Below are 27,434 nucleotides of genomic sequence, written 5' to 3' on the forward strand. Positions count from 1 at the left end.
AACAATAATTTCATTAATGAACAGGAAAGACATTGTGCTTATAGTCTTTATAAATAAATAAAATATAAGTGAATGCAGATAATGCTCACTAATTAAATATAATTGCTATGAATGAAAGATGTTCCAAATATAATATTTGAGTTTACATTTTTTTATAATATGTAGTGTATATAGTTGTTATGTATTAATGAACCATTTATTTGCTTAGGTCAGTGCAATGTCAAGGTTATTTTTTTAAATATTACACTCTATACTTTTAATGGGTGTGCTTAGCTAATAGCTATGGCATTAAATTATATTATTATATAGAAATTAATTTAAATTATTGTAAAGAAATTTTAAAATATAATTCAAATACGTTTTTAATCAATTTAATCACTTTTAATCAAAATTTCAAAAAGTAAAATTGAGACATTATAATTAAAGTTTGAATTAATTTAATGAGTAGAGTTAATTTTAAAACTAAATAATATTTAATAATTATCAACAGTTATGAGTTGAATTTTATACATTTTTACCGCAAAATTTAAAAATAGAAAATAAATGTATTTAAAATTTTATTTTAAACAATTATTTTTAAGCACTAACAATAAGATTAATTAAAATAATAATGTAATATTGTTTCTTATTGTTATTATCTTTTTTATTTTAGAATTTTGATCGAAGCTAACGATAAAACCAAATTCTTATGCAAAGCATAATATTTAAATGTGATTTAGTATAAGTGCTAAGTGCAAGTAAATAATGCAAATATATTTGTTTATTCAACTTTCATCTATAATGGGAAATAACAACTTTTGTTAGAGTATATGTTCAACTTGTTTGCTGATGCATATATTTTTGAAATTCGATAAGCAAATGTTTATATATAATACAGACGTAGTTAGAACAAAGTAAAGCTGATTAGAGCAGCTAATATAAATAAGCAAAGCTAGGCTGTAATCATATTCAGTTTAGAAACAACTGCTGAGCCAATCGAAATATGTTTTTTGCCAAATTAATTTTTGTTTGCGCCACCATTGTGCTGGTCAGTGGTAGTCCACAGTATGGAGCACCCAGAACCTTGGACGCAACTGAGCTGGAGGCTGCCAAGGTCAGACTGCAGTCATCGCTGACCAAGCTGGCAGCAGGCGATGGACCACACTATAGGTAAACTACATTTCGTATTTGTTTTTACTTTAATTAATGTATTCAAATTTGCTTACAGCATTGCAAGAATCATTTCGTCTGAGACTCAGGTTGTGTCTGGACACTTGGATACGTACGTGGCGGAGCTGGTTGATACGCAGGGCGGCAAGAAGGTTTGCACCGTTAAGGTCTGGTCCAGAAGCTGGGGTGGACATGGCTATGAGGTGACCTTCGAGTGCCCCAATGAGCAGGCAGTAACCAAGAAGCACAACTAAAGCGGCATATATAGCTCTATATGGAATAAAGCTCATGACTCAAGTCTGCAGAAACATATGTTAACTATTTTACTTTTATTTATGACTTCAGCTGGTTTTTAACTTGCAGCTATATAGCATAACTAAAGACACAGCGATATAGATTTAGCTCATTTTTAACTAAAGCATCATCAATTGAAATGCGAATAATTCATAAAATAATTATTCGATCGTTTCGAAATTTAACACAATCAGTGAAAAACATTATTTTTGGGCTGTTTTTTCCAAATTTTTGCGATAAGTATTGCTGTTAAATATAGTAGGTGTAAATTGTTTTATTTTTTTGCGATTTGTGGGAAAAGGGGGAGGTAATAAAAATAAGTAAAATAAAAGCGATTTAGATCAGGTATAGGAGCACCTATATACCAAATTGGTTGCTTTATCTCTTATATTTGCTGACAAACAGACACACACGAAATCTTCGTGGACTTCAAGGAGTGACTTTTCTATGGCAGCTTCGATGTGTTTTATGGGAAAAAGAAATGCACAATTTTTAGGATGTTCCCGGAAATTATTTGAATTTTTTCAACATTTTAAACCTTTGGCTAGACCTCCACGAACATCTCAAGATCAAGATAAGATAAATCCGTTCAGCCGCTCTCGAGTTTTAGTATGATAAACAAACGAACGAAGATATAGATATATGTAGATAGAATTTAGATAAACGTGGTTTGTTGAAAAATGTTTGCAAGTCTTACAATAATTTAAATTGATTTTATAGATTTTAAGAATAAATAAGAATAAAATCTTTGATTGCAGTGAATTTTCTTCTATTTCTATTTGTAAAATTTGTATATCCTAATTTGAGCTCTTAGCCGTCACTAATCTTAATAATAATAACGAGCATACGCTTAATTTGCGTTTAATGTGCTACAAATTAATTATATTTTCACAATTGACATTTGATCTTTTGATTTTAGTTTGTATTCGTTAATTTGATTTAAAATCCAAGGCATTGCCAGCAATTATATGCTTTATAATATTAAATTAGCGGTCTATTTACACAACTAATTTTCAAGTTATATGGTATATATAACTATACATACATATATATTGTAGTCAATCATGTGCTTGCAATTTGTAGGTATGAGCGCAATTTGTTTACAACACACACAATATTTTGATAGAAAACACAACAACTTGCAAATTGACTAAGATCCATGTTGCCAACACCTAATGCGCCTAGCGAAGAGAATCTTACCCAATACGCCACTGTGCCACTGGCCCAACCCATGCCACCACCCACTCCGCAGCGGCCTAGTCTCATTTGGGCACTCTCACGTGCATTTTTGCAAATTGGCTTAGAAGCGTTGTCAGTGCGAAAAGTTTGCCTCTGCTGACAGCAGCTGCCAACAAGAGCACCCAGAGCACTGTAAAATGCATTGCAGAAATTTTTAATAAAAATAATCATAAGTAAAATTTCGCGTGTGTATATATTTTTGTTTTTGCCTTTTTGTTTTATTTTTCATAAAAATAGCGCCCCAAAACAAATGCCAAACAAATCAAGCGCACGACTCGCGCCACCAAAAACAACAACAGAAATTACAGACCAAAAAATATTGTAATAAAAATGCTAAAATTGTGAATACCTTGCGAAATGCATAAGTATGTTGCATGTGGCATGCAACACAGCAGCTAAATGCAAAATTGTTAGCGCTTTCAACGCGCTATCTCATTACGCGTTTGTTGGGTTATTAACGCTATATTGGCGCCAACGCCAATGGCCAAAGCCCATTGCAGCCGCCGCCATAGTGCATTGTCCAAGAGATGCAAGAGATGTCGCCCTATTAAATGCCTCATGCTACTAAATCAAGTTATATTCGCTCTTTCCAGTCTTTGCCTTTGAAAGCAAATTGCGCAACAATATTGCGCATACGCCCCATTTATCGAGTTGCAATTACTTCCGCTGCATAAGCAGCATAAATTTACCAATTTCAAGCTAAACGTCGCATACATTTCAATTAAAATAATTCAAAATATTAATTTGTTAGGTGTTAAGTGTTGCGCATATTATGCATACGCTCTATTTATCGAGTTGCAATTACGTCCGCAGCATAATTATAGCCATTTATGTTATGTTTAAATGAAAAGAATAACAATTAAATATTTGTTAAGTTCTACGTACTGCAAATTGTAGTAAAAATACAGAACTGTAAGGATTAAAAGGCAATACGCTTTGAAAGCTAAAAACCCCCATCTGTTCATTTTACAGCAGACTAAGAACATAATAGATGACATTTATAGCAAATAGTTAGCAGCAAACCAATTAAAAGTCAACATTTTTACAATTCCCCAAATTACCCATGCGAAAATACGTATAATATATACTATATATATTCTTTATGTGCTAATTGTATTAATAAACCTGTTTGCCAGTTTTACTTAGCACCAAATATTGTAATGAAAGCAACTAATTTAATTTATTTACACACTCTAGGCATGAATAGGAAATTTGCTGTGCCATGTTGCGCTTATAAGTTTCAGAGTCAATTAAAAATTGTTAATTTTACTTATAATTTTTAAGGTAGGAATATTGCAATGCGAATTCAAAACAAAACAAATGAAAATAAGAAAGCGGAAATTAGCCACAGAAAAAAAATGCAATTAAAATATTTGCGCGACTTTGTCATGACAACGACGCCGCCGTCAGTTGTTGGCGTAAAATTTTGGCGTTGAGTTGACATGTCCATGCACCGTCCCCACTGTGATCTCCGCTTTGCATAAGCTAGCCAACCAGATGCATTTTTGAGATGGGCTAAAATGTTTTCCTGCTTCGCTGCTTCATTAAGATAAATCTAAGCGAATGAAGAATCTATGCAAATTAATTGTTATCAATTAAGCAAGACGGTGCGACAGCCCCAGCCCCATACTCTCTTGCCAGCGTACGCTCTTTGTTATAGTCGTATGCGGTTGAGCTTCGCTCTCTTTACTTCCCTTCATGCCTTCAGTTAAGCGTGCGCTTATGAATGGAAATTTCCTTAGCTAAGTCGCGATCCCAACTTTCGTTAAACTTGCTCTTCGCTTGGGAATAATTTTGTTCCCTCCTTGACCAAGGGATAATTTTGTTCCCTCCTTGGCGTGGGGATAATTTTTGTTAATTAAATCATTTTATGCCTTAAGCCCCAGTGCACGCAAAATGCAAAAGCAATATTTTTTTGTTTTCCTAAATTTCGTTTTATTTTTCACCTGTATTACGCATCATTTCATATCATGCATCATCATTTATCTATACAAAATTGACATATGTATGTTAATGTATGCTTAAGATCTTATGAAATGCCGAACTTCGTTTGCCTCAATGTCCCCAATGAGGACAGTTTCAAAGCAATGCAGTCAATGTAACCCACCTCTGCCCCTTGTAAGCACCTTAGTACGAAGCAGACTTGCTGCAGTTTTGATTTGATATTAATATTCTTAAACGCAATCAATTTTATTGCGCTCGTTTCGCTAGTCTGTCGAATCGAATTCAATTTGATTTGCTTTTCGATGTGAACTTGGCTATGCTTACGGTTATGGATTTTGACTTCTGCGCCATTTGCAAGATCAAGCAGAAGACAAAAATTAGAAATTAAAAATTCACAAAACCAAAAAAACAAAATTAAAGAATTATAAAAATTGTTGTGAAAAACGAAAAATGTTGTTTACAAGTGTGGAATCTAACGAAAATGTTGGCGCTGCTGTTGCGGCTGCTGCTGCTGCTGCTGCGTTCCATATGCACATGATCTACTTAGATGATCAGCTATAGATATATGTTCATAGATTGTATGCGAATATATGTAGATACATTCATTATAAGTATTCACGACTTATGTGTTAACATAAAACAGATGACGAGCGGCAGCTGTGACTGCCAATCCAATTTGCTTGCCCACCCAACTGGATATGGCTATCTGGCTTTATCCACAACTACATGCATATAGGTTACGTGCCAATCAGACCGCTGACGTCATAGCCAAAATATAGTTCATGGGCTGAGAGTGACCAGGGATTGACAAATAATCATTACACTGTTGAATGATCCTTTTTCAAAAGCTTGCATAAGATTGACAAATAACAAAAAGTTCTCTTCATTCAAAGTCTAATATCTTTATTAAATTAGTTAATCCTTTTTTTTGGGTATTCCTGGTTTTTAATTTAAGTTCAACACCCAATTGTCAAACTGCGAAAATAACTGAGTAGGCTACGCATGTTTGAGGTGGCTTAAATTATAGTAGCCTATTGCTTCAAAATTCAACAAATTTCAGATTAAATACTTTGACGAATGAATCGGCAAACAAGATAAAATGGAAAACCGAAAAATACGCGATTTTGGAAACACACAGGAGGATGCTATTGATTCCTTAACCAATAGCAATGATAACAGCTCATCTCGCACACTGCCAACAAAGATCATCGATTCAAACAGCTCGCCGCCATTATTACCTGGTGTCCAAATGGCCGAAAAGATGCCGCAGCAGCAGCAACTGGATGAAGAGCAACGTGAACAGATGCCCGAAACATCTGGAGCGGGCGGCGGCGGCCAGCAGTGCCAGAATGAGCCAGATGAGCCCGGTGTGCCCGAGAAGCAGAAGAAGCCCAAATGCGACAAGTGCGGCAAAAAGTTTGGACTAACTGGTGGCTTCTCGTGTCGTTGTGGCGGCACATTTTGTGCCTACCATCGCTACAGCGATCGCCATGACTGTAATTTTGATTATCGCGAAATGGGCGCAACCCAGATACGGCGCGATAATCCTGTAATTGTGCCAGATAAGTTGCGTAAGCTTTAGCGCAAGCATACACTCAGACCCCCCAACGATGATGATTTGACGTTTTATTGCTGTTTCGTTCTCACATACACATGTATATACATATAATCCTTGTTTATGATTTTTCTTTGGCATTTGGCAACCGTTGGCTAATTATACTGCAAATTCAACACAAGTCCTTTTGTTTTTTTGAAATACTATTCACTTAAAACGCGTCTGCTGCCGCCATCTATGTGCAGTGTGAAACTTAGCGCCATCTAGCGTTGAGTTATGCCGCTGCTTGTGAGTGTCATCCAGCATTTAGAGTGTGCCAACTCATTAGCGTGCCGGCAAGTGTCATCTAGCGCACAAGTGTTGCTCCTAACACAGCCATTGTGCATCTCTTTCTTTCTGCATACGATTGCATGCTGCAGAAAAAAGCATTCTGTACTCTTCGCTCAATGTTAATTGCAGCGACACTGTTAGCTTAAGAAAAATAAATATACATACTACGTATAGATGCAAACGGCAAGAATAAACATAAATAATAAACATAAACAACGACACACAACACTGTACATTCACACACACTCACACACACAACACACACCCATGGAGCTGGAGAAGAAGTCCAAGGAGCAGCTGCGACGCTACAAAAAATCGCGGCACACTCACTCCAGCAGCGAGAGCTCCAGCACGGACACAGAAAGCGGCAGTGGCAGTTCATACAGCAGCACGGATAGTGAACGTGAACGGGAACGCGAGCGCGAACGGGAACACCATGCCCATGCTCATGCCCATGGACATCAGCATGGCCATGTTCATAACCATGCTCATGCCCATGGGCATCCACATACGCATACGCATCCGCATCAGCATCAGCATGCACATCCGCATCAGCATACGCATCAGCGCGGTGTCGAGCGGCATCATCGGAAGAAGAAGAGCAGCCGACGCGCAGCCAGCTCAAGCGGCGATGAGCGTCAGAAGCGTGAGAAGCGAGAACGTGAACGTCATAACCATGGGCATGGCGAAAGAGATCATGATCAAAAGAAGCTTGTGGCCAAGCGTAATCACATCAAGCGCAAGTTGAAGGAGGCACGGCTGAAGAAACGCGCTGCCGCCGCCTTGAGTGGCCATGGCCATCGCTCGCTGTCGCCGGCCACGCAGGCCAAACTAAAGAAAATGGCCGAGCGCAAGCAGCGCGAGCGTGAGCGGGACAAGCTGCGCGGCGTGCATCGTGAGCATCGAGATCGTGAACGTGACCATCATCGCTTGGGCAGTAGTCGTTCGCCCACGGGCGGCGGTGTCGGCTCCAGCAGCACCACTACCACCACCAAAATACGCATCCACCAGGATGTGCTGGGCAAGCGGCAAAAGAGTCCCGGACCGGGCGGCAGTGGCTCCAGCATGGTAGCCTTGGGTGTGCCCACGGCGCGCATGCACCATCAGCTGATGTCGCGCGAGAAGATCATCATCCAGACGCGCGCGCGTGTACGCACGCCTTCCATAGAGCGTGAACGCGAGCGAGATCGCGAGCGTGAGCGCATGGAGCGTGAGCGGGAAAGAGAGCGCCACGTCGAGCGCGAGCAGGAGCGTCAACGGCACGAGCACAAGCTGCATCGCCACGATGAGCTCTCGCTGCGTAATCGTGAGCGGGATCGGCGGGAGCAGGAGCGCGCGGATCGCGAGGCAGCGCGTGATAAGGAGCGCGCCGAGGCATTGGCGCGCTGCCAGGAGCGGCAGCGTGAGCGCGAGCGTCTGGCACGCGAGAAGCTGCGTCGTCAGGAGGAGGAGGAGAGCCCCAACGGTGGCAGCGTGGGCAAGAAGTCCTACGGCGGCAGCAGTGTGCGCGAACTGGATCTGCCCATGTCCTATGTCCATGGCAGTCGCGAGCGTTCGCTGGAGACGGTCGAGCGCAGCGGACGGCATGTGCGCGACAAGCGTGAGCTGGATCCGTATGAGCGTGAGCAGGACTTTATCGAACCGGAGCGACATGGACTGATGGACGTGGACATGCGTCGCTATGGAGGACAGCGTCGCCGGGAGCTGAGTCCGCTGCCCGAGCACTATGCGCCGCGCGTGATGCGTGATCCGCGTGATCTCTACTCCGAGGAAGAGCGTGAGCGGTAAGTGTAGCACATCTCTATCTCTGTCTCTCTCTCTCACTCTCTCTAATCGCTTCTCTCGCTCTATTTGGTTGACAGCGCCTACAAACGCGCCTATTTGGATGCGCGCTACTCGCGCGAGCGTGAGGCTTGGCTGGAGGCACGAGAAATGCGCGACTATCGCGAGCTGGACAACGATGAGGCGCTGGTCTATGCGGATGAGCGAGAGCGCATGCTGCGCGAACGTGAGCGCGAGCGGGAGCGCATGCCGGCGCGTGGCGACTATCGCGCTGAATGGGAACGCGACTGGGAGGATGAGGGCGCAGTGGCTGGCGGTGCGGCTGGTGCTAATGGCGGTGGAACGCCAGCACGCAGTAGTGGCTTTGTGGGCGGATCCAAGCGCTCCAAGCAGGCACAGCAGGCAACAGCAGCAGCAGCAGCAACAGCAGCAGCAGCAGCAAGCAACAGCAGCACACGCCCTCAGAGCCGGAGTGGGATGCGGATGAGCGGGAGGAGTGCGTGGACACGGGCGTGGTGAAGAGCGAGTCGGGCTGGCAGCTGGCCAGCAGCAACGATTGGCGCGACAGCGAGGAGCCCAGCTTTGGGTGTGGACGTGGCAATGCCAATGAGATGCATGGAGCAGCACATGGCATGCCCAGCTCCAACGCCTCGCCACATCATCATATGCATGGGCGCAGCGAACGCGGCGGTGGCGGCGGCGGCGGTGGACGTGGCTTTCGACGTGGCGGAGGCGGCGGCATGGCGCATGGACATGGACATGAGCAGGGCGAGCGTGGCTATCGCTCGCATCCGCCGCCGCTGATGACGTTGCCAGTGCAGCCGCCGGGTGGTTATCATGGCGGTGGAGGAGGCGGTGGCTCGCGTGGCTTCCTACACAAGCGCTCCTATGGCGGCGGCGGCGGCTACCTCAAGAAGCATCAGCACATGGGTGGCAACATGGTATCGAGCGGCGGAGCGGCCAATCCGGCGGCACAGCTCAAGCCCGGCAATGCGGCAGCACAGGCGAGCGCTGTGGCAGCGGCGACTACGGCAGTGGCCGCGGCGAAGGCGGCGGCGCAGAGTTCCGCCAATGCCACCACGAATCCGGGTATCTTGGCCCAGGTGAGTAAGTTTACCAGCATTAAGCAGGAGGATGGTTCAGAGGATTCTACAGGCACAATGGAGGCAGTGGGCGGAGGCATGGAGAATTGCCATGGATTGGACAGAGAGCTTAAACAAGAGTCAAAGTCCAACGGAGAGCTGAGCGAGATTAGCGACAGCGATGACGACATACTCAACACGACGGACAGAATCAAGCCGAAGTGTGAGTCGCTGTTGGATGCGGACGCCCAGGAGCTATCCGCAGATGCGCTCTCCAACGACGAGCAGCAAATCAAGATCGAGCATAAGCTGGAGGACAAATTGGAGGAAATGGACGAGGTGCTGGACTTTGAAGAGATCTCCGATGGCGAGCTGGAGGAAGAGGCTCGAGTACAGAAGGGTATGTTTAATAACTTATTTAACCCTCGTGTTAGTCGAGTAGTTGCCCTTAACCCTAAAGAGTGAAAAAGAAATGATAATTGCAAAAAAAAACAATTTCCAAGGCCTATTTATTATAATAATTAATATATAATTAACTAAGTTGACTTACCGGCATTTCAACTGAGAAATACGTAGAGGGCTCTACTTAGTCTAAACTTGGGGCATTCCCTAATTTGAAAATCGAATAGGACTTACTTCTTGTCCGAGTGCTAATACCAATAACTAAGCGCTCTTTGTTTATGTTAAAAGCCAAACTAAAATATGAACCATATTAGTTAGTTTTATTATAATGCAAAAAAGAAACTAAATTAAAATGTGTAAGTTAAGTAGTTAAAATATTTGAATATAGAAAATATTTGTGGGTTTTATTTCTCACTTGCTTTGGCAAATTCCAGCAAAAAATTAAATTAAATTGAATTAAGAAAAAACTTTTTAGTTGCAGTCGAGTTGATATTAGTTTGAATCGAATTAGTTTTTAAAAACAATTTATAATATGGTATTCAATTTATTTTATTTGCATTTTCAAAATTTATTTATTTATTTGCATTTTGTAGTTTTTCACTGTTTACTACTTAAAAAATGGGTTTGGGATTGCATAAATTATATTTAAGATTAATTAGTTTAAGTTTAATTTAGTTCAATTTTTCACACCACTTGTCCATTTTTCAATTGATAACTTACCGTTTGCTTTGTTCTGCAGGCATTGGCGATGCATTGGGCGTGGACTGGGAGGGCTTGGTAGCGGAGACGCGTCAGCATGCGGAGGAGCATGCGGCGGCGCGTGCAGCGGATCGCAATTCATCGGCGAAGAAGCTGTGGCAACCGCATCGCGTGATTCTCGAGCTGGGCATATCCTTTGACATGGCGGGCGTTAACTATGCCCACAGCGTATTGAACGAGGCGCGCTATTATATGATGCTGGAGCATAAGGAGCAGTATAGGCTCGAGGCGAGCTTGGAGCCGGGCCAGACGCCGCCGCCACCGTTGCCGCACTACAGCGAACTGCTGGACACGGTCTATGTGGCGCCGATGGCCTGCGATCAACTGGGATTGCGCGAGATCGAGCGTCAGCGTCAGGCGGGCGCTACCTGCTCTCTGGGCATGAATGCGCTATGCGCGCGTCAGGATTTGCGTCTGCGTCGCCAGCTCTTCGACTTGCCGACGCGTGAGATCGAGCTCTCTCGCAATCGGCCCATGATTAGCGAGAATCTGCGCTCGCTCGCCATGATCGCGTTCCAGCAAAGCCTCGACGTCCAAGGAATTGTGCTATACGACTGAGTAAATAAGTCAAAGTGCCGTCACGGCATTCAATCGATTACCTTAAATCAAATGCAAAACACACTAAGCATTAAGAGTTTCCGCAGCTGTAAGGTAGCTCTAAGGATTGGCACACATTCTACAAAATAGTTTGGTATGGTATGTAATCTATACATATATGTCTATATATATATTCGCATTGTATCAACGTGTTATGTACTCTCAATAAGTATATGAACCCTTAAACCTACTATAAACATTGCAAATTGCAAATAGTGACCTTAATAAATTTAATGTATACCCGCAAGCAAATGATTTCAAGTTATTATTTAAAAGAACTCTAGTTTTAATTTTAGTTTTTGTAATGCTCTTCAAAATTTCACGCATGAAAACAAAACAACAAAAAAACAAAATAAAACATTGGCTAAATATAATAATTGAACTTTTATTCTGTGTAAGTAATTATTGTGAAGCTTTCATTTTCAATATCCATGTCAAGTTGTTGTGTCAATTTTATTGTAAATAATACTTTAAATTGCTTTGAAGCAGAAAAGTGAAAGCGTAAATTTTATTCTTCATCAATATAATAATTTAAACTGAAACAAAAATAAGTTGGAGAGTAGAACTTACGAATAATTAACACTCTCGCTCTCACTGCATGCTTAATCGTCGTTAGTCCAAAACATTAATACAAGGTAGCGGACTGCGCTCTTAGGTTACTAAGCTTCTTCTTCCTTTTTGCTGCTTTCTCGCTCTCGCTGTTTTCGTTTTGTATACGATGTGAGCGGGAGCGAATGAAGCTAAGTACCCAAAACATTCAAAAAGAAGAGTGCAATCCGCTACCTTGTATTATTGTATCATGCTCGAGGCCTTGCCTATCTCTCTTTTATCTCTCAGCCTCCTACACATACATATGTAAGCTAAGCTGATCTCTTCGTTCGTAGTGAGAGCAGTTCGCGTCTCTCGTTCGTATGCGCGCTGGATCGTTCGTTCTTTCGTTCGTTCGTTCATTCGTCCGTTCGACTGAATGAGAGTGATTGGGGTTGGGTGGGGGGGGTTTTGCTTTCACTGAAGGTAGAAGCTTCAGGGTTTGATTGAATGCTTTGAATAAATTTTCTTTTTAGATTTATAGCATAGCTGAATAAAAAATGTGTCTGATTTTGTAGACAAATTCAATAAAATATTGTTGGGCTGTATAATAACACTAGTCTACAAATATATGTAATTCAACCGTTTTTAATCTTTATTCAAACAATTGCCTTACTTTTTGCATTAATTTTGTAACTGCACAGCACTTGAAGAGATTTTATTGTTTGGAATATTAATTTACGACAGCAAAAAGTTGATATCATTCATAAAAATATCCTGAAATAATGACGAACTGATATCAGTGTCTGAAACCAGCTCCAAAATGAACCTGAGCCTGCCCAGAATTTTTAGCATAAGTCAAAACTGATGAGTCTTATGTAGACCGTAAGTGGCCTCAATTTTATATTTTCGGATTTTTTAGTGGTTTTAGTACTCTCAGACTATCCAATAAATTATACCTTTGAAAAGAAAATTTCTAGAAAAGCTTATTAGCGCTAACTTTATTTATTTTAGTTATTTATTTATTTTATTTTGGTAGCCGTGTTTTTTGTTTCATTTATATCTGAGGCATAAAACAATAATATTTGTAAACTAGTGTTTAAAAAAAAAAATTAGAACTGATAATTCACATCGAAACGGTTTTATTGGTAACACCAACTTGAATTGAATTTTGAAAAAAATAAATTTAAAGATCTGTGTGTTTTTTGATCCAGTCCTTGAAGTAGAAGACGCGTGCATAGCCATCGGGATTTTTGGTGCCACAGCCGCCATAGACAAAGCCAGCGACGCCGACCAGCTCGTTCTTGTAGTGGGCTGGACCGCCAGAGTCGCCATTGCAGGCGCCATTGTCGGCCTCATGGCTGAGGCAGAGCATGTTCTCATAGCCGTATTTGATGGCCTCCTGGCAAGCGGGCAGCGAGAGCGAGCGCAGAGTATTCCATTGCATGTAGCGTGGCAGGTCGCCTGCCTGCCAGAGACGACCCCAGCCCGAGATGATGATGTCCGCATCCGCTGGCGTATTGTCACTGGGCAGAGCAATGGGCTGGATGTCGCTGGAGAAGATGAAGGGCGTGGCGACGCGCAGCAGCGCGACATCATTGAGGAAGTCCCCATAGTCCTCATGCACCACAATCTCGGCCACTTGCTTGATAATGCCGCCGCTCAGGCGATCGTTGCTGCCGGCGCGAATGCTCATCTGGCTGGCTGGATACACCTGCAGCTGCTTGTCCGCATCGTCGTAGGTGACGCAGTGCGCCGCCGTCAGCAGCCAGTTGCGTGAAATAATCGACGCCCCGCAGCTGTGTGAGCCGCGATTCCTCAAGGACACCTGATGCGGAAATTGTGCCTTCTTCGCATCCACGCCGCCCACCACGCGTCCATCAATCTCACCAGCAGCACTAGCAGCACCACCAGGCGCCGCTTCACCACTCCAGGCCAAAGCCAACAGCAAACCTATTGCCACAACAAACTGCAAGCTGCTCATCCTCAACATTTCGCTCAACTAACTGAAAGCATTTGACGCTGGCTAAACGCATTTTATAGTCACTATTAGGCTTAAGCTACAATTATTTATAGACCAGGCCAGCAGACCAGCATTCTATCTTATCATCTATCTATGACATTGGTCAGACGAATTTATAGTGTTCCAATAGCTACTATCCCGCCATATATAAACGTCAGTGGGGACATTCCTTTGACTTGATTTCGATTTGATTTCTTTAGATTATTTAGCAGGTCAAGGTGTATGTTGCCTATTTTTATCTCATATAAGCACTGATTTTTTTTTTTAAGTGTATATTGTCAACGCGTATCTGTTGCAAATTGTTTTTGCTTTTTAAATTCGCTTTATCAATGCAGATAACAAAACTTAATGCCCATGCGAAATTACAACCGCTCATCAGATTGGTGCGCACCACTTCAGCTACAGTGAATACTGCACTAAATAAACATTTGTTCATTTTCATTTAATTTAGCTACACTTGCATTTACAGCTTTACTTGCTTGCAATCGAGCTTTGGTTCAATGAAATAATAAATTAACTTGAAGATTTAAAATTAGGTTACCAAGTTAAGAAATTTCCAATACATTTAACTCTAAGTCCGAAACTTTGCAAGTGAAAATAAATACCAATAAACGAATATAAACTATTCAATAAGAATATTAGAACATATAATATTGATTGCTTAAGACTTGCAATCTTATAAACTGACTATCAAAATAACCAAACTATTCCGAATCAAAGTAGAAGCTTAAATATTTATGCATATAAGACAAAAATTTGAATTAAGAACATTCATAGCTTTAAGCTTGATCCAAAGTAAATAAAATGAACGAATTAAATATAGTCGTATTAATATTAAGAATATTCGTAGTTTTAAGTCTGATCCAAAGTAAATGATATGAAAGAATTAATTAAGGTCCACTTAATTTGAAGTCAAAGCAGATAAAATTATGATATTCAAAATAGCCGATGTAAGAATATTAGATATTTAAATATTAGTGTCGTAATCCTTGCTACATTTTATTTAATAGCTTATAACCGAACTTAACACATGGTCTATATCTTTAGAATCAAGGTCGAAGCTTAAGCGTTTCCGCATTTGATTATACAATATAAAATTTATAACAAATCAGAATATTTCATTTCCAATTTTTCAAAAAATAAAAGATTGACATACTTAATAAGATAAATAAATAAAAATAGGCCAGAAGTAAAAGAATTTAAGACTTTATTATATAAACTAGTTAGTAAATAATAAAAATAGAAATGTTAAAAAATCAGCGCAATATGTTTACATCGTTTATTTGCTCTTTATAGGAATGTAACGAAAACGAACAAATAATAATTACAATAATAATAATAATGATGGTAATGATTAAACAGCTTAAAACTAGTTCATACATTGAAGACAAAATAGATTTTTGTTTGACGATTTTCTAACTAAATGTACATAAACGAAATTGTATGTAAAATGCAAAAATAATAAAATAGAAAAGAAGCAGTTGACTTTAAAAAAAAAAACAAAATTAAGTGAAAAATACTGTAAATGTGTGTTGCGTGAAATGTTTTTAAAGCTATACATTTATATAAATAATATTTTATAAGTATATACTATTAAATGTAAATAGAACCTAAGTGATTTTTAATTTGTGTATGCTTCAGTACAATTGCCATTTGAACATTGGAATGATGATCGATCGATAGACAGATCGATAACGATTAATTTGCAGTGCCTGCTCTAGACGCTGTAGAGCGTACTGTTGTCCGGCTCAACGGCTACGGCCTGCACTATGAAACGTCGGCGATCCGCAATTGCGAGTGGAGCTGCAGGCTGCATAAGAAGAATTCAAAATTAATTCAAAATCAATTTAAAAATATGCACACATAATAAATAATTATAACGATTAAAGTGAAGTTTGATTTGCAATTGTTAGGCGTATTAGTAGTAAATTTACTTTGATTTGAAAAGCTTTGATAGGGGTTGGGGGGGTGGGAAGACACATGCAAGAAATGTAAAAACATAACAAATACTCACACAATGCAACATAAAATGCTGTTGTTTGTTTTCTTTTCTTTTCTGTTCTGGGCCTCAACTCAGCTAAAGATAAAACATTTAGTGTGTGTAGGCATACTAACTACAAATTACTCTGTGAGCTAAGTCACTTACTAAAGCTAAGATAGTTGCTTGGACTTTGAAAATCAAATTTTGTTTGTATCACAATGTGTTCGAATTTGAAGTTAAAATATGTTTCGATAGTCTAAAATATATGCATCGATTTGATTTGTACAAAATTTTAACTCAGAATTGTAATCTATAGTCAAACTAAAAACTTATTTTATTAACTATTTTGTTAAAAATTTCATACCTCCAAATGGTTAAAGTGAAATCAATAAAAAAGTTGAAGCTTTCTAAAGTGTTTCATCTAAGAATTTAGAATAGATTTTGACTATGGGGTATCATTATTAGTGTTTTTTGTGCCCAAATCGAGCCACATTAATGCTCATATATATAAATGAAATTTTTAAAAGTTAAAGCTGCCTTTGAAATAATTTGTTTATAATAAGTATACGACACGACAGCACAAAGTCTACAGAGGGTTTAAATATTGTCGAGTTTTGTGTTTATGTTATTTTTTTTTTTTTTTTAATTTAAGTACCATTTGATAAACTAAATGCATATGTTGCTAAGTTGCATTGTGCCAAGGCAGACGCTGTAACCAAAACAAATCCAAAGAGAATTAACAGCATGTAAACCATAACATAACTTAACGGTACAGTTAACAGTAACAGTAACAGGCAACCACAACCAGAGCTAGTGACTAAACCAACTAACAAACTGTACATTTTGCAACTGTAAACATTAACTGTGTGTGTTGTGTGTCTGTGTGTGTTTCTCTTTAAGAGTTGAGGCTCTCACTCACGTCTGTGCATTTGCAGAGCGTCTCATCGAAGACGGTGCCGGTGGTGCAGCTTTGATTGTAGCGACAGACGCAGGTACAGTTCGCATCGTCCCAATACTTGTGCTCCGACTGCTCGAGACACTTCTGACGCGCATCGGTGTTTTGGCATTCACAGCGACACAGATCCTTGCGATATTCCTGATACGCATTGCAGTCCTCGGCCTTGATGCGACAATCGCATTTGCAGTCCAAGTGCTGCTCCACATCGACGATCGCGAAGCCATCGCGTACTCCATCCTTCATTTGGCGCACTCTCATCTTCACCAACTCAGTCTGCGTGGGCTGGCATGAGATGAGCGTGGAGCCGCAGCAGCCATTGCAACGATTCACGCGCGTGCACGCGGGCGAAAAGTAAACATTCCCCGATGTATGATCGCCCTCCGACGAGGGCTTCAGTTCCACTATCGTCGGCTGCGGCGAGCATCTGGCCGGACTTGCAAACTTTATGGCTGCAAGTAAGTTCAGTTTATTGTTCATTCCCATTTTATTTAAATGCTTACCACGATCCACGCTGCGTTTGTAGGTTTCTGTTTCAAAAAGAGCAGCATTAGCTTTAATTAAATTACACATCTCGCTTATGGGTCTTACCTCTGGATGAGTATTCGCCGGATCCGTCGGCTTCACCATAATCTGCAGTCACATTGCTTAGCTGAACAGACACCTGCAATTATAATTATATTATTATATAAATATATATATAATTATATTTAGATCTCAACATAATCTCTCATTTATTTTCTATATATTCTATTCTATTATCTATATTTTATTTAATAACTTGTTGAAGTACAATAAAAGCGCAAAAATTATGTTTAAATTAAATAAAAATTAAAATGATAAATAAACAATAAAAAGCTACGCAAAACAATAATTGAAAGTAAACAAAATATAAATATGGAAAATGTAAAATTGGAAATTAAAAAATTATTAAATAATATAATAATATGTAAATATGAAATAAGCATTATTATGTTATTTATTTTTTGAATTTGTTCAAAGAAATAGTTTATCTAAAGAAATTCGATAGATTGAGTTTTAAAATAAAATTCTAATTAAGTTCTGAATAAAATAATTAAAATGCATCAGTAGCTTCAAATGCTGCTATTTATTTTTTGTATCAAGCTATCATGTTTTTTTTTTTTATTAATTTCTATAATTTATAAAGTATTTTCTCACATTTGCACTCTCAGCTATTACTTTTAACCTTGAGCGGAATATGAGAGTAAAAGAGAGTAAGAAAAAGAGAGAGAGAGAGAGAGAGAGAGAGAGAAAGAGAGGTTGTGTATTTAATACAAAGGTTAATAAAGTCTAACGCTTAATGCGGTTTTTGAACTAACGCTTATAAAATTTACTTTATACGCGCCAGCTTAGCGTATACTTAATAAATTGAAAACAAAAGTCAAGCTCGATTACGGAAATGTTACAAATATTTGAAGAAACAGCTGTGCAAAGGCAATTGAAATGTGAAAAGAAAACAACAAAACAAAACAGAACAACAGTCTAAATGCTAATTAATTGAAACAAACAGATGAAATGCGGTTTACAATTTGAATAGACGTAGTTAGCTAAACATGGGACTAGATGACTAATCCAACGCCGCCGCCTGGAGATTCCAGCAACAAATGTATCCACATGTGCGTCAATGCAGTCCATATGTGTGTGTAGAGGGGGCAACTACGTGGCGCTAAACGGTGCGTAGTTAAGCCAAGCTAAATAAATGATACACGTGCCAACTGCTGCTGTTCCCAACCGGTGGCAACTCGCACTCGCTTCATAAAAGTGTTGGCCGATTTGTCAATTGGCACGTCGTTGTGACATCTAAGCGCATACATATGAACATACAAAGCACCTGCTTGATGTATATACATATCTTTTCCTTAATGACATTCCTCGGGTTATGCGTCATCAAATTGCTGGCGGCACATTCGCTGATTGCGCGCACTAACCCAATTAGGCAGGCAAAAGTTCAGGGACAGCTGCGGATGCACTTAGGACGAGTCTATGCAATTACTTAGAATAACCAAGTGCAATGCTCTGAAATTCATTTAAGCGTCAAAGCCAACTTCAACTCGATAAATATAACTCAATTATAGAATTGCAACACCCATTTGAGCTTTGTTGAAACTTCACAATTGTTGCTAAATAAATCTAAAAATAAATTTAAAGTTGCATACTCTATTATATAGAAGCTTAAGAATATTAGCTATAACCTTTTAAGCTTTGAAGCAACTCAGGATATATGATCTTTAGCTCGATTCAGATGCTTAAAAACAATGCAAGATGAAATATAAAACTATTATTGATATACATTTGATTCTTAGTTAAGAAAAATAAAACTATTAAAACTGTAAGCTGAAATTTGTTATATGAAGCTTGCAATATAAAACTATTTTAAATAAACCAAAATTTATTATAATTTGTAAACTTATCTCTTTGTCTTGTGATCGCCTCTTAAACGTTTTTAAATAAAGATAAATAAACTGTTGTTAATTTCTAAATAAATATGCCGGCGCGTTTTGCCGGCTATAAATTATTTTTGCAATTAGTTTTTCGTAATCAAAAATAAATAAATCCTATGTGTAATATGATTACTCTACGATTCTACAAAATGCGACGGAAATACGATCCGATGTCTTTTTTGCTGTTGCCGCCGCCGCCGCCGCTGACGCCGATAAAAACGTATTTGTATTTCTTAGGTGTAATCAGCAATGGGCAACTGTATCGCTGATTGTATCTGTATTTGTATCTGTATCTTCCAGCGATGACGTTTGTTTACCGTTGGAAATTGTTGTTGAAAACAAATGGTTTCCGTTGCGACTTTAAAGGGATTGGGGCCTGGACAGCTCTAGAGAGATTTATCAGCTAATTGGGCAGAGGCTGTGAAAGAGGCAGCGGCAGCGGCTGCGGCTGGTGGGAGGCAATGCAAACAAATGTAGAGCAAATAGAGCAGAGGGGCACCTAAAGCTCTGCTGTATCTCATGAGTAATGCCTAATTAGAGTAAAGTCAAGTTATTTGTTTTGGAATCAAGAGCACTATCAATGCCAGGTCGCTGCCAAGCAACTGTAACGTCAACAGAGGCGCCGCTGTCCAGGCGCGTTGCTCTTATCAAAATGCAAATAAGCTCTGTATGTAAAGATGTGAGACAACTGTTAAGAGAGTGAGAGAACGACGACTGTTATGGCTACTGCAACTGCTGACCCAAATATGCTCTAACCCCAAAGCAAAGCGGCGCATTGGCGCCAACTACATAAATATATTCATAACATACACAAGTAAAGGCATTTACTTACCGTAACAGGCTCGGCTGCAGCGGCTGCTGCGCCTTGACAACAGCTTGACGCCTCCACCTCTGCTGCATTGCTGCTGGCGCTGCCGCTGCTGGCGGTTTGGCGCTGCGCACGCACCTTGCTCTGCGCCTCGGCAGCAGCATAGAAAAAACGTGGCGAGGGCTGCGACTGCGCAGCTAAGCAAATGCTATTGATAAAGCACAGCAGTAGCAGCAGCAGCAGCGATAGCGTCTGTAACGTTGCTCTGCTGCGTTGGGTTTGTGTCATGGCTAAACGTGCGCTCATTTGTCTGAAGAGCGGGGGCGGGTTGTTAACTTAGGTGACTGCAAATAAAGCAAGAGTTAACAATTAAGTAAGAGTAAAGTGAGAGTGTTTAGCTGTCAAGAGACATTAGCTGTTGTTTTATGAGCTGCATGCATATTTATGACTGTGTCTATTTGTTGTTAACTAAGCATAAGTATGTGTCTACGTGCCAAAGCAACTGGTATTGGGGTCAGGCACTTGTTATTTAATAAATGTTAACTGTAAATGACAAAAACCTTTTTTTATTGTTAACTTGACATTGATATAAACACACACACACACACACACAAAATCAACAACCAATGCACTGTTATCATAAACAATGACATGCCAAGGTGTTTTTTATATGTGCATAGCATAACAATATGATTAATAATATGATATGTAATATGTTAAGTTGCCAGTTCCGGCTAAAGGGCATAAATTAAAAGGTAAGAACGCACTGCTTCCTGTTTAAACTAATATAATATGCTAGATACATGGCTAAGAATATTTCTGACATCCGCACTCAACATAAAACATGGGCATGCATTATGATTTTAAATCTTATTATAGGTCAGTGAGCGTTTCACTTTCAGCTGTTTATTGCTGCTGCTGCTGCTGTCGATAATGCTGAATCTACATACAAACATGCATTGGCACTGATAGCGAGCTCAAGGCAGTTTATCAGCTATAATAACAATAACAATAACAAAAACAAAGCATTGCAATTCATTCATAAAATTGCATTAATACGCAATTTAGGCCCCCCCGCTACTCTAACTACAGATGCGCTTAGTATATTTATTTTTTTTGTTGTCGCGAATGTTATGCAGAAGCAAAAGAGCAAAAGTAGCGCGCGCTCAAAATAACGTGGGTGGCATGCATGTGTATGTGTGTGAGAGTGTAAAAATAGCTTTAAGAGCAACTTGCACAGCAGCTTTGAATTCCAGACAACAACAGCAAACGAAATAAAATGCATGCGTTCTCACTGTTAACAGTTAATACCTGCATAAACACAAATACAGCTGCACAAGTGCTTTTTTCTGCTTGTGTGTGTGTGCTTGACAAAAAAAGCAGAGAACAATAACAATAATTATTATTATGTGCGCTGCTATCAATGCTTGATAACTTGTTTTTGCTGCTGCTCAATTCTTAGAGCCATTGAGCAAACAATTGCTGATTGATACGATAGCCCATTGCAAAGATGTTGCCGTTGCTGGTGTCGTTGCCCACCTGTAGTTTGGCTGGATGATTCATGTGATAGGAAGCAATAAACGGTGGCGTCTTAACAGAGCAATGTTAGTATGACTCAAGGCTGCGGCGGCTGCTGCGGCTGCGGCTGTGACGATTAACAGTTAAAGGTAAATATGCATGTGTACGCATATGTGTATATAACTTATATTTATTTATAAGCTGCGTGGGCTACGCTTATCAATCAGCTTTTGCCTGATTGTCCAAGCATTTCGTCAGCAACAGCAACAGCGACGCCGCCGCTGACGTCGACAGCGCTGTTGCATGTCAATGCCGACTGTCTATGAGTAGATTATAAAAATTTAGCACGTTTTTTTAATTTGTATATAAACAATTGCGCCTGCCTGCATTTATATATTGTCATTTGTGGTTCATTTGTCATTTTTGTATTTTTTGTTTAGTTTTTGTTTTTGTGCTCAACTCGTTCTGCTAACATTGCTTAAGGGTGCGTCATGGGCTTTGGCCATGTTGGCGCCAGGTAAAGAGCGAAGGGCGTGCTGCGTTGCGTAGGCGTGGCAGCTTGCACTGATCCTACAGCATAAGCAGCAGCAACATAAACAGAGCAGCGAATAAAAAAGGCACAGGCAAATGCCAGATAATAGCAGTAAAGCAAATCAATTACAATAAAAAAAATAGTAAGCAAGATGAAAAACGCGACTAGCGCTATACCCTGTAGTTTCGTTAAAGAGAGAGAAAATATAAGTTATAGTCGGTTTCACATATTTTATCAAAATGTTTATAAATAAATTTAAATTTAAATTTATAATATAAATTATAAATTTCGTATAACTTTAATAAAATTTTATTTAATTCTTTGCATATTTTACTATAAATTTGAATTTCTTATAGATTCTCTTCTCTCAGATTAAAGTGTAGAAGGAGTAGAAAATGCATAAATTTTATTCTTTATATATTACAAGTAAAAATTTTCTTCAAAGCTGAGGTTTGTTTTGGTTTGAGGATGATTTAAGACTTTAATAGGAATTGCTCTACTTTTTGACTAAATAGCGTGAATATATGGGTGGGTATAGACTTCTAAGTAATTACAGCTCATACGCAAAAATTAAGCGTAATGATTAATTTTGTATATTTTTGTGGGTTTTTAATGACTGATCAGACTTTTGACTCATGCGAACTGCAATTGATAGCGCAACTGATATACCCAAATATACGCACTTTTTTGTTTGCTCTTTTTAAAGGGTATGCTAGTAATGGCTCAACATGAGCGCAAAAGTTTTTGTAGTTCGTTTTAATAACAAACCATGTCTGGGCGACAATTTGAGGTGAAGGGCAAGTGTTGCGGGTGGGCGCTTCGCATTTGCAATTTTTCAAGATAAATAATGCACACCAGGGCAGGCAAGGCAGGGCAGGGCAGAGAGCGCTGGAATTTGTATCGTTTGAGAATGCAAACAACGATAGCTGGGAGTTGGAGTTGCAGCTGGAGCTGGAGCTTAATAAAGAACACAAGCAAAGGATAAGCTTGGCACTTAATTGTTACAACAATAAATACAATTAGTTTGCTTGTGATCAATTGTTTGTATTATTTGTATTCACTTGCTGAAATCCCATTCAAGTTATTCAATGCGCATTAATCACTATTCGGTAATGTATTATTTTTTTTTGAAATTTAATTAAACCACGTTTAGTTGCACACTTTGCAGTCAAGCGTTAAGCTTGGGGCTTTTTTTTTTGTAATTTATTGTTAACATTTTGTTCTATTTCTAGTTCAACTAACAATAATTTAAGTACAAAAGCGTGTTGGCAAAGCAGCTCAACGAATGGAAACACATTTTAAAATTAAAACAACAACAGCCAGCATTTATTTAGTATATAGTATTAATATGTCTGTATTTGTGTTAATCACACACAAAAAAGTTGATTCAGCTGAGGGTCGCTCTACGTTTTGGATTGCTACTGGTTATTTTATATGTTTTTGTTTTAGTTTTCGCTATACATACATTTGTTATTATTGTGTTTGCACTTGTTATTAACTTTTGAGTTGTAAGCATGCACTGCTAATTGTTTTGTTAACAAAAAACACACACACACACACAACAAAAAAATAATGTGAAACAACGTTAAAGCTTTACGCCAAGTCTTATTAACGTGGTCAACCGATCGATCGATCGAACCAAACTCTACTGCGCTCCGAACAAAACTGTCCCCTGTATGGGCCAAGTGCGCGACTTTAAATGACAATAACGTTTGTTTCTTTAGTTATTTTTACAGTCGCTCTCACACACGCTCAATGCGTAACGATCACTCTCTCAGTCGCTCCCAGCTAACAGACGGCTGGGGCTGGCTGCTGGCTGCTGCGTTAACTTCCAGTTGCGCTCTCGCTCTCGCTCTCTCACGCTTTTTCACTCTTAACACTGTCTCTCTACATGTAATGTTAATGTTAATGCTAACGCTTGCTGCTGTTAAAGTGCGTGCGTGGGTGCGATCTGCAGCAGGTGCGTTGTTAGCTAACATGGCCATGTTAAAGTTACTGTTAAACAAACTTACAAGCTTGGTTCTTTTCAATAATAATTGGTTGTGATTATATTTCGATGTGTACGCTTTTCTTTAAAGTTAATTTTCAGCTTGGAGTACCTAAATAAAATGTAGAACATTATTTGTTACCGAAATACATAAAACTCAATAAGAATAATTATCAATGATTGCTTATTTTGCTTAATATAAGCTGAATACGTTTTTAACGGTTCTCTTATATAATATTCCTTTAACATTTTTTTTCTGCTTCAAGAACAATTATTTTTTAATAGTTAGCTCAAAAACATTTTACTGTAGACTGTCGATATTTAATAAATAAATAAATAAGACTCATCGGCATATTACACCTTGTGGTTTACGATTATTATGACATAGTTAATAAATACTTTTAATAATTACGCTATTGAGCTTTACTTAACATTTTTATTGTTTTTGCTTACCGTAAAACTCAATAGAATTTTGCGACTTTTTAGATTACGTTAGATTCTTCAAAGTTTGATCAACCTACTTTACAAATTTACAATTAAGGTAGTCTTTAAATTAGAACACTGTGTTTAATAATATTTAATAATGATATTTGTTGATACTTAATACACATATAGCCGCCAATTTACCAACATTTGTATTATCTAAAATGCTTAGGTTTCGAAGTATACCTTAATTGTCGATTTTAGTTAAAGCTTAATAAATATGAGTCTCTCAATAGTAGAGCAATTCATTAAAATATTTCCGCATTCCTACTCTTGCTTTATATTTGTGCTGAAATTGTTTTAAATACAAATCATTTGTATAATAATTCAATACAATTTGCTTTGTAGTATGAAGCAAAGTATATGATATAAATAAATACATAACTTAGTCATATATGGGGCGATTTTTAATAGCACTGGCTTGCATTAATCATTAAAGATTAAAACTGATGCCAATATGCGAAACTTATTTTATTTTTGCAATCAATATGCAATGCTTTTCGCAAAACAAGAAACATTAAAAGCCTCTACCCAAATATAGTTATCCGAATTCCCTTCCAAATTTCCTTCTCTAAAGCACCTTAGAGAATTTAATAAATATTTCCATTCTCTCCATCGTGCGGGCTCTGCTGTGCAGTTATTCCCACTTATTACTATTAACATTCGTCAGTCAGCTAGTAAAACTATTTTATTTAAATATAAATAATAACAGCAGTAAAAATTTATAAGTGTTAATGTGAGTTTTTCTTATACAAGTTGGCACTGACTCTCTAGTTTTTAGTTTTAATTTAGTTTTCTCCCGCATATGACGTCTTTATGTGATTGGCTAGCTGGAGTCGTATCGGCTGCGAAGAACTTTTGGCTTTGGCATGTGACATCTTCGCCACATTGGAACGCAGCCTAATTCCAGAATTTGTAAATAAAAAATAAAATTCTCGCTTCAAAGCTTACTAAAGCCAATTTTTTTTTAAATATTATTAATAAGCATATTCATATTAATAAGCATACGTCAAAGTTGATAAAAAAAATGTAAATAGCTCTGAGGCGGTGCTTTTAATTTGTTTGCTTGTTTTAGTTTATTTTTCTTAAAATTATGTTTGCCAACAATTTGTTGCACAACATTACGCTGAAAAGCATGCAGCATTTTGTTGCAGGCATAATTTGTAAATAATGCTGCATGCTTTTCAGCTTAACGTTGTGCAAAAAATGTTTGCAAGTTAAAATACCCAACAAAATGTTAGAGCAGTTGTTTGTGAGCAATTTAAACCATTTATTTTGCCGCTTAGCAAACATTTCGCTTGAGTTTATAAACCAGTTATGAACAGACATATGCTGAACTGTGTGAGATAATAAACCACTAAATAATAATAGATCGAGTGATCAGAACCTGCTTTTGTGGCTATAGCTACAATATATTATATTGTTGCATGAAAAAATAAGTAAGCTTATAAATGTATTTGTGTGTTGTTAGTTGGAACGCAAAAGTTGCTTATCAGCATCAACAGTTATTCTCGCAGCTGTGGTGGGTGCCGCCAAGCCAAGTTCAAGCTCAGTCGCAAGATGAGAACGCAGTCGCTTGCATTGCTCAGCTTGAGCCTGTGGGTCATCATCATCAGCAGCAGCTTCGATGCGGTGCTAAGCAAGCGTTATATGCGCTGCGAGTTGGCCCGCAAGCTGCTGCAGCAGCACGGCTTTGAGCGCAGCTTGTTGCCCGTTTGTAAGTAAGGAGAACACAGCTGGAATTAATTGGCTTAATGTCTTTGCTCTAGGGATCTGCTTGCTGGAGCATGAAAGCGACTTGGACACAGCCAAGATAACAGCAAATCCAAATGGCTCAAGCAGCTATGGACTGTTTCAGATCAACACTCGCTATTGCCAGCAGGACAGACGCGGCGGCGTTTGCAATATCAAATGCGAAGGCAAGTTCAAACCCCCCTCGCAATCAAAACCAAAGTCAATTATTTGTTTGCGTTTTGCAGATTTGCTGGATGAGAATTTGCGTGAGTCGGCCAGCTGTGCTAAGCGCATACAAACTTCGGAGGGATTTCGGCATTGGAACGGCTGGCAACGCTATTGTCGCAATACTCAGAATTTGCCAAATCTAAAAGTTATATGCGGCATTTAGTTTTTGATTATATGCAAATACAAATACATATATGTATGTATGGCTAAAAACTACAAATTAAATCCCACTGTAGCGTTATCGCTGTTCATTGCTTACTTCCGCGCCCACGCTCTCTCTCGCTCGCTTTCGCTCTCACGCTCATTTGCTTTTGTAGCTTGACGCGCTGCTGTTTGCTTATCGTTGCTCTCACGCTCTATCGCCACTCACTTGGCGCGCTCTCTTGCTTTTGTGGAATGGGGTTTTGCTTTGTGTTTCATTCGACGACCGCAGCTGAGGCGAGGCGAACGTTTCTGAAATCGCCTCCGCGTCCACCTTCGGAACAGTTGTAAACGTTTAACAAATCAATATCATATTGCTGTTGTTGTTGTTGCTGCTGTTCTAACTGTGAAACGAATCGAGTACAAAGTACTTGGGTGTATACTTGGGTGTTATATGCAAATTACTGCATTGATCTGTGCTTGAGTGTGAACAACTATGAAACCCCCTGCAATATATTTACTTGTGAAAAAGTTTATATGAGGCAAATGCCTATGAAACTTGTGTCAGTGCTTCCCTTTCTTTAAAAAAATCAGCAATATATAAGTATATATATAGCTGAGTGGTCCCTCAATAAAAGCAAATGCATAAATAATTTTTCATTACAGCTTTGTTTATGCTTAAGCCATAAAATATATGCACTTTGGAAAAGCTTTAAGCTGTGTGTGATTTTTTTTTTATGTTTCCTAATGAATAATAAATAATAATATTGAAATATTATAAAGATGTATAGGAATATTATTTTACAGTGAAAGTGTTTTAGTTATTACAGGCTCTATTGTAATATACAAAATAAATATTAAATTTAATATAAATTGGAAGGAGCAGCAGTTGCCATATAAACTTAAGTTTAATTTGAAATA

The 27,434-nt window shown here is 38.9% G+C and overlaps 6 protein-coding genes across 9 annotated transcripts; 4 read left to right on the top strand and 2 right to left on the bottom strand.

Moving 5' to 3' along the window:
* The first annotated feature begins 963 nt into the window (after positions 1-963).
* On the top strand, positions 964-1,467 carry LOC108606058 (sarcocystatin-A). Its single transcript, XM_017995905.1, has 2 exons — positions 964-1,149; positions 1,208-1,467. The coding sequence occupies exons 1-2, from the start codon at positions 983-985 to the stop codon at positions 1,401-1,403; spliced, it is 363 nt and encodes a 120-aa protein (XP_017851394.1). The 5' UTR covers positions 964-982; the 3' UTR covers positions 1,404-1,467.
* Positions 1,468-5,642: 4,175 nt separating this feature from the next.
* LOC108606091 (zinc finger A20 and AN1 domain-containing stress-associated protein 6) lies at positions 5,643-6,355 on the top strand. The gene has a single exon (XM_017995936.1). The coding sequence runs from the start codon at positions 5,726-5,728 to the stop codon at positions 6,206-6,208; it is 483 nt and encodes a 160-aa protein (XP_017851425.1). The 5' UTR covers positions 5,643-5,725; the 3' UTR covers positions 6,209-6,355.
* Positions 6,356-6,629: 274 nt separating this feature from the next.
* LOC108606747 (fl(2)d-associated complex component) lies at positions 6,630-11,371 on the top strand. The gene is made up of 4 exons (XM_033294288.1): positions 6,630-8,295; positions 8,374-8,691; positions 8,724-9,775; positions 10,517-11,371. Exons 1-4 carry the CDS (start codon positions 6,686-6,688, stop codon positions 11,092-11,094), a joined length of 3,558 nt encoding a protein of 1,185 aa, XP_033150179.1. The 5' UTR covers positions 6,630-6,685; the 3' UTR covers positions 11,095-11,371.
* A 1,382-nt stretch (positions 11,372-12,753) lies between these two features.
* Positions 12,754-13,772, bottom strand: LOC108606748 (serine protease SP24D). Its single transcript, XM_017997147.2, has one exon. The coding sequence runs from the start codon at positions 13,652-13,654 to the stop codon at positions 12,848-12,850; it is 807 nt and encodes a 268-aa protein (XP_017852636.1). The 5' UTR covers positions 13,655-13,772; the 3' UTR covers positions 12,754-12,847.
* Positions 13,773-15,280: 1,508 nt separating this feature from the next.
* LOC108607274 (vascular endothelial growth factor A) lies at positions 15,281-23,593 on the bottom strand. Of its 4 annotated transcripts, none has more exons than XM_017997968.1 (6): positions 23,406-23,593; positions 19,915-20,234; positions 17,212-17,284; positions 17,127-17,150; positions 16,585-17,072; positions 15,281-15,494 (listed from the first exon to the last, which is right to left on the bottom strand). In XM_017997968.1, the coding sequence occupies exons 2-6, from the start codon at positions 20,194-20,196 to the stop codon at positions 15,402-15,404; spliced, it is 960 nt and encodes a 319-aa protein (XP_017853457.1). In that variant the 5' UTR covers positions 20,197-20,234; positions 23,406-23,593; the 3' UTR covers positions 15,281-15,401. The 4 variants fall into 4 exon arrangements, with proteins under 4 accessions (XP_017853457.1, XP_017853456.1, XP_033150374.1 ...); XM_017997967.1 differs by having other exon boundaries at positions 17,124-17,150; XM_017997969.1 differs by lacking the exon at positions 15,281-15,494 and adding an exon at positions 16,036-16,374 and having other exon boundaries at positions 17,124-17,150.
* A 2,275-nt stretch (positions 23,594-25,868) lies between these two features.
* LOC108605820 (lysozyme) lies at positions 25,869-27,153 on the top strand. The gene is made up of 3 exons (XM_017995626.1): positions 25,869-26,127; positions 26,180-26,329; positions 26,390-27,153. The coding sequence occupies exons 1-3, from the start codon at positions 25,971-25,973 to the stop codon at positions 26,533-26,535; spliced, it is 453 nt and encodes a 150-aa protein (XP_017851115.1). The 5' UTR covers positions 25,869-25,970; the 3' UTR covers positions 26,536-27,153.
* The last annotated feature ends 281 nt before the right edge of the window (positions 27,154-27,434 follow it).

Source organism: Drosophila busckii, chromosome X (genome assembly GCF_011750605.1).
Source record: "Drosophila busckii strain San Diego stock center, stock number 13000-0081.31 chromosome X, ASM1175060v1, whole genome shotgun sequence".
Lineage (NCBI taxonomy): Eukaryota > Metazoa > Arthropoda > Insecta > Diptera > Drosophilidae > Drosophila > Drosophila busckii.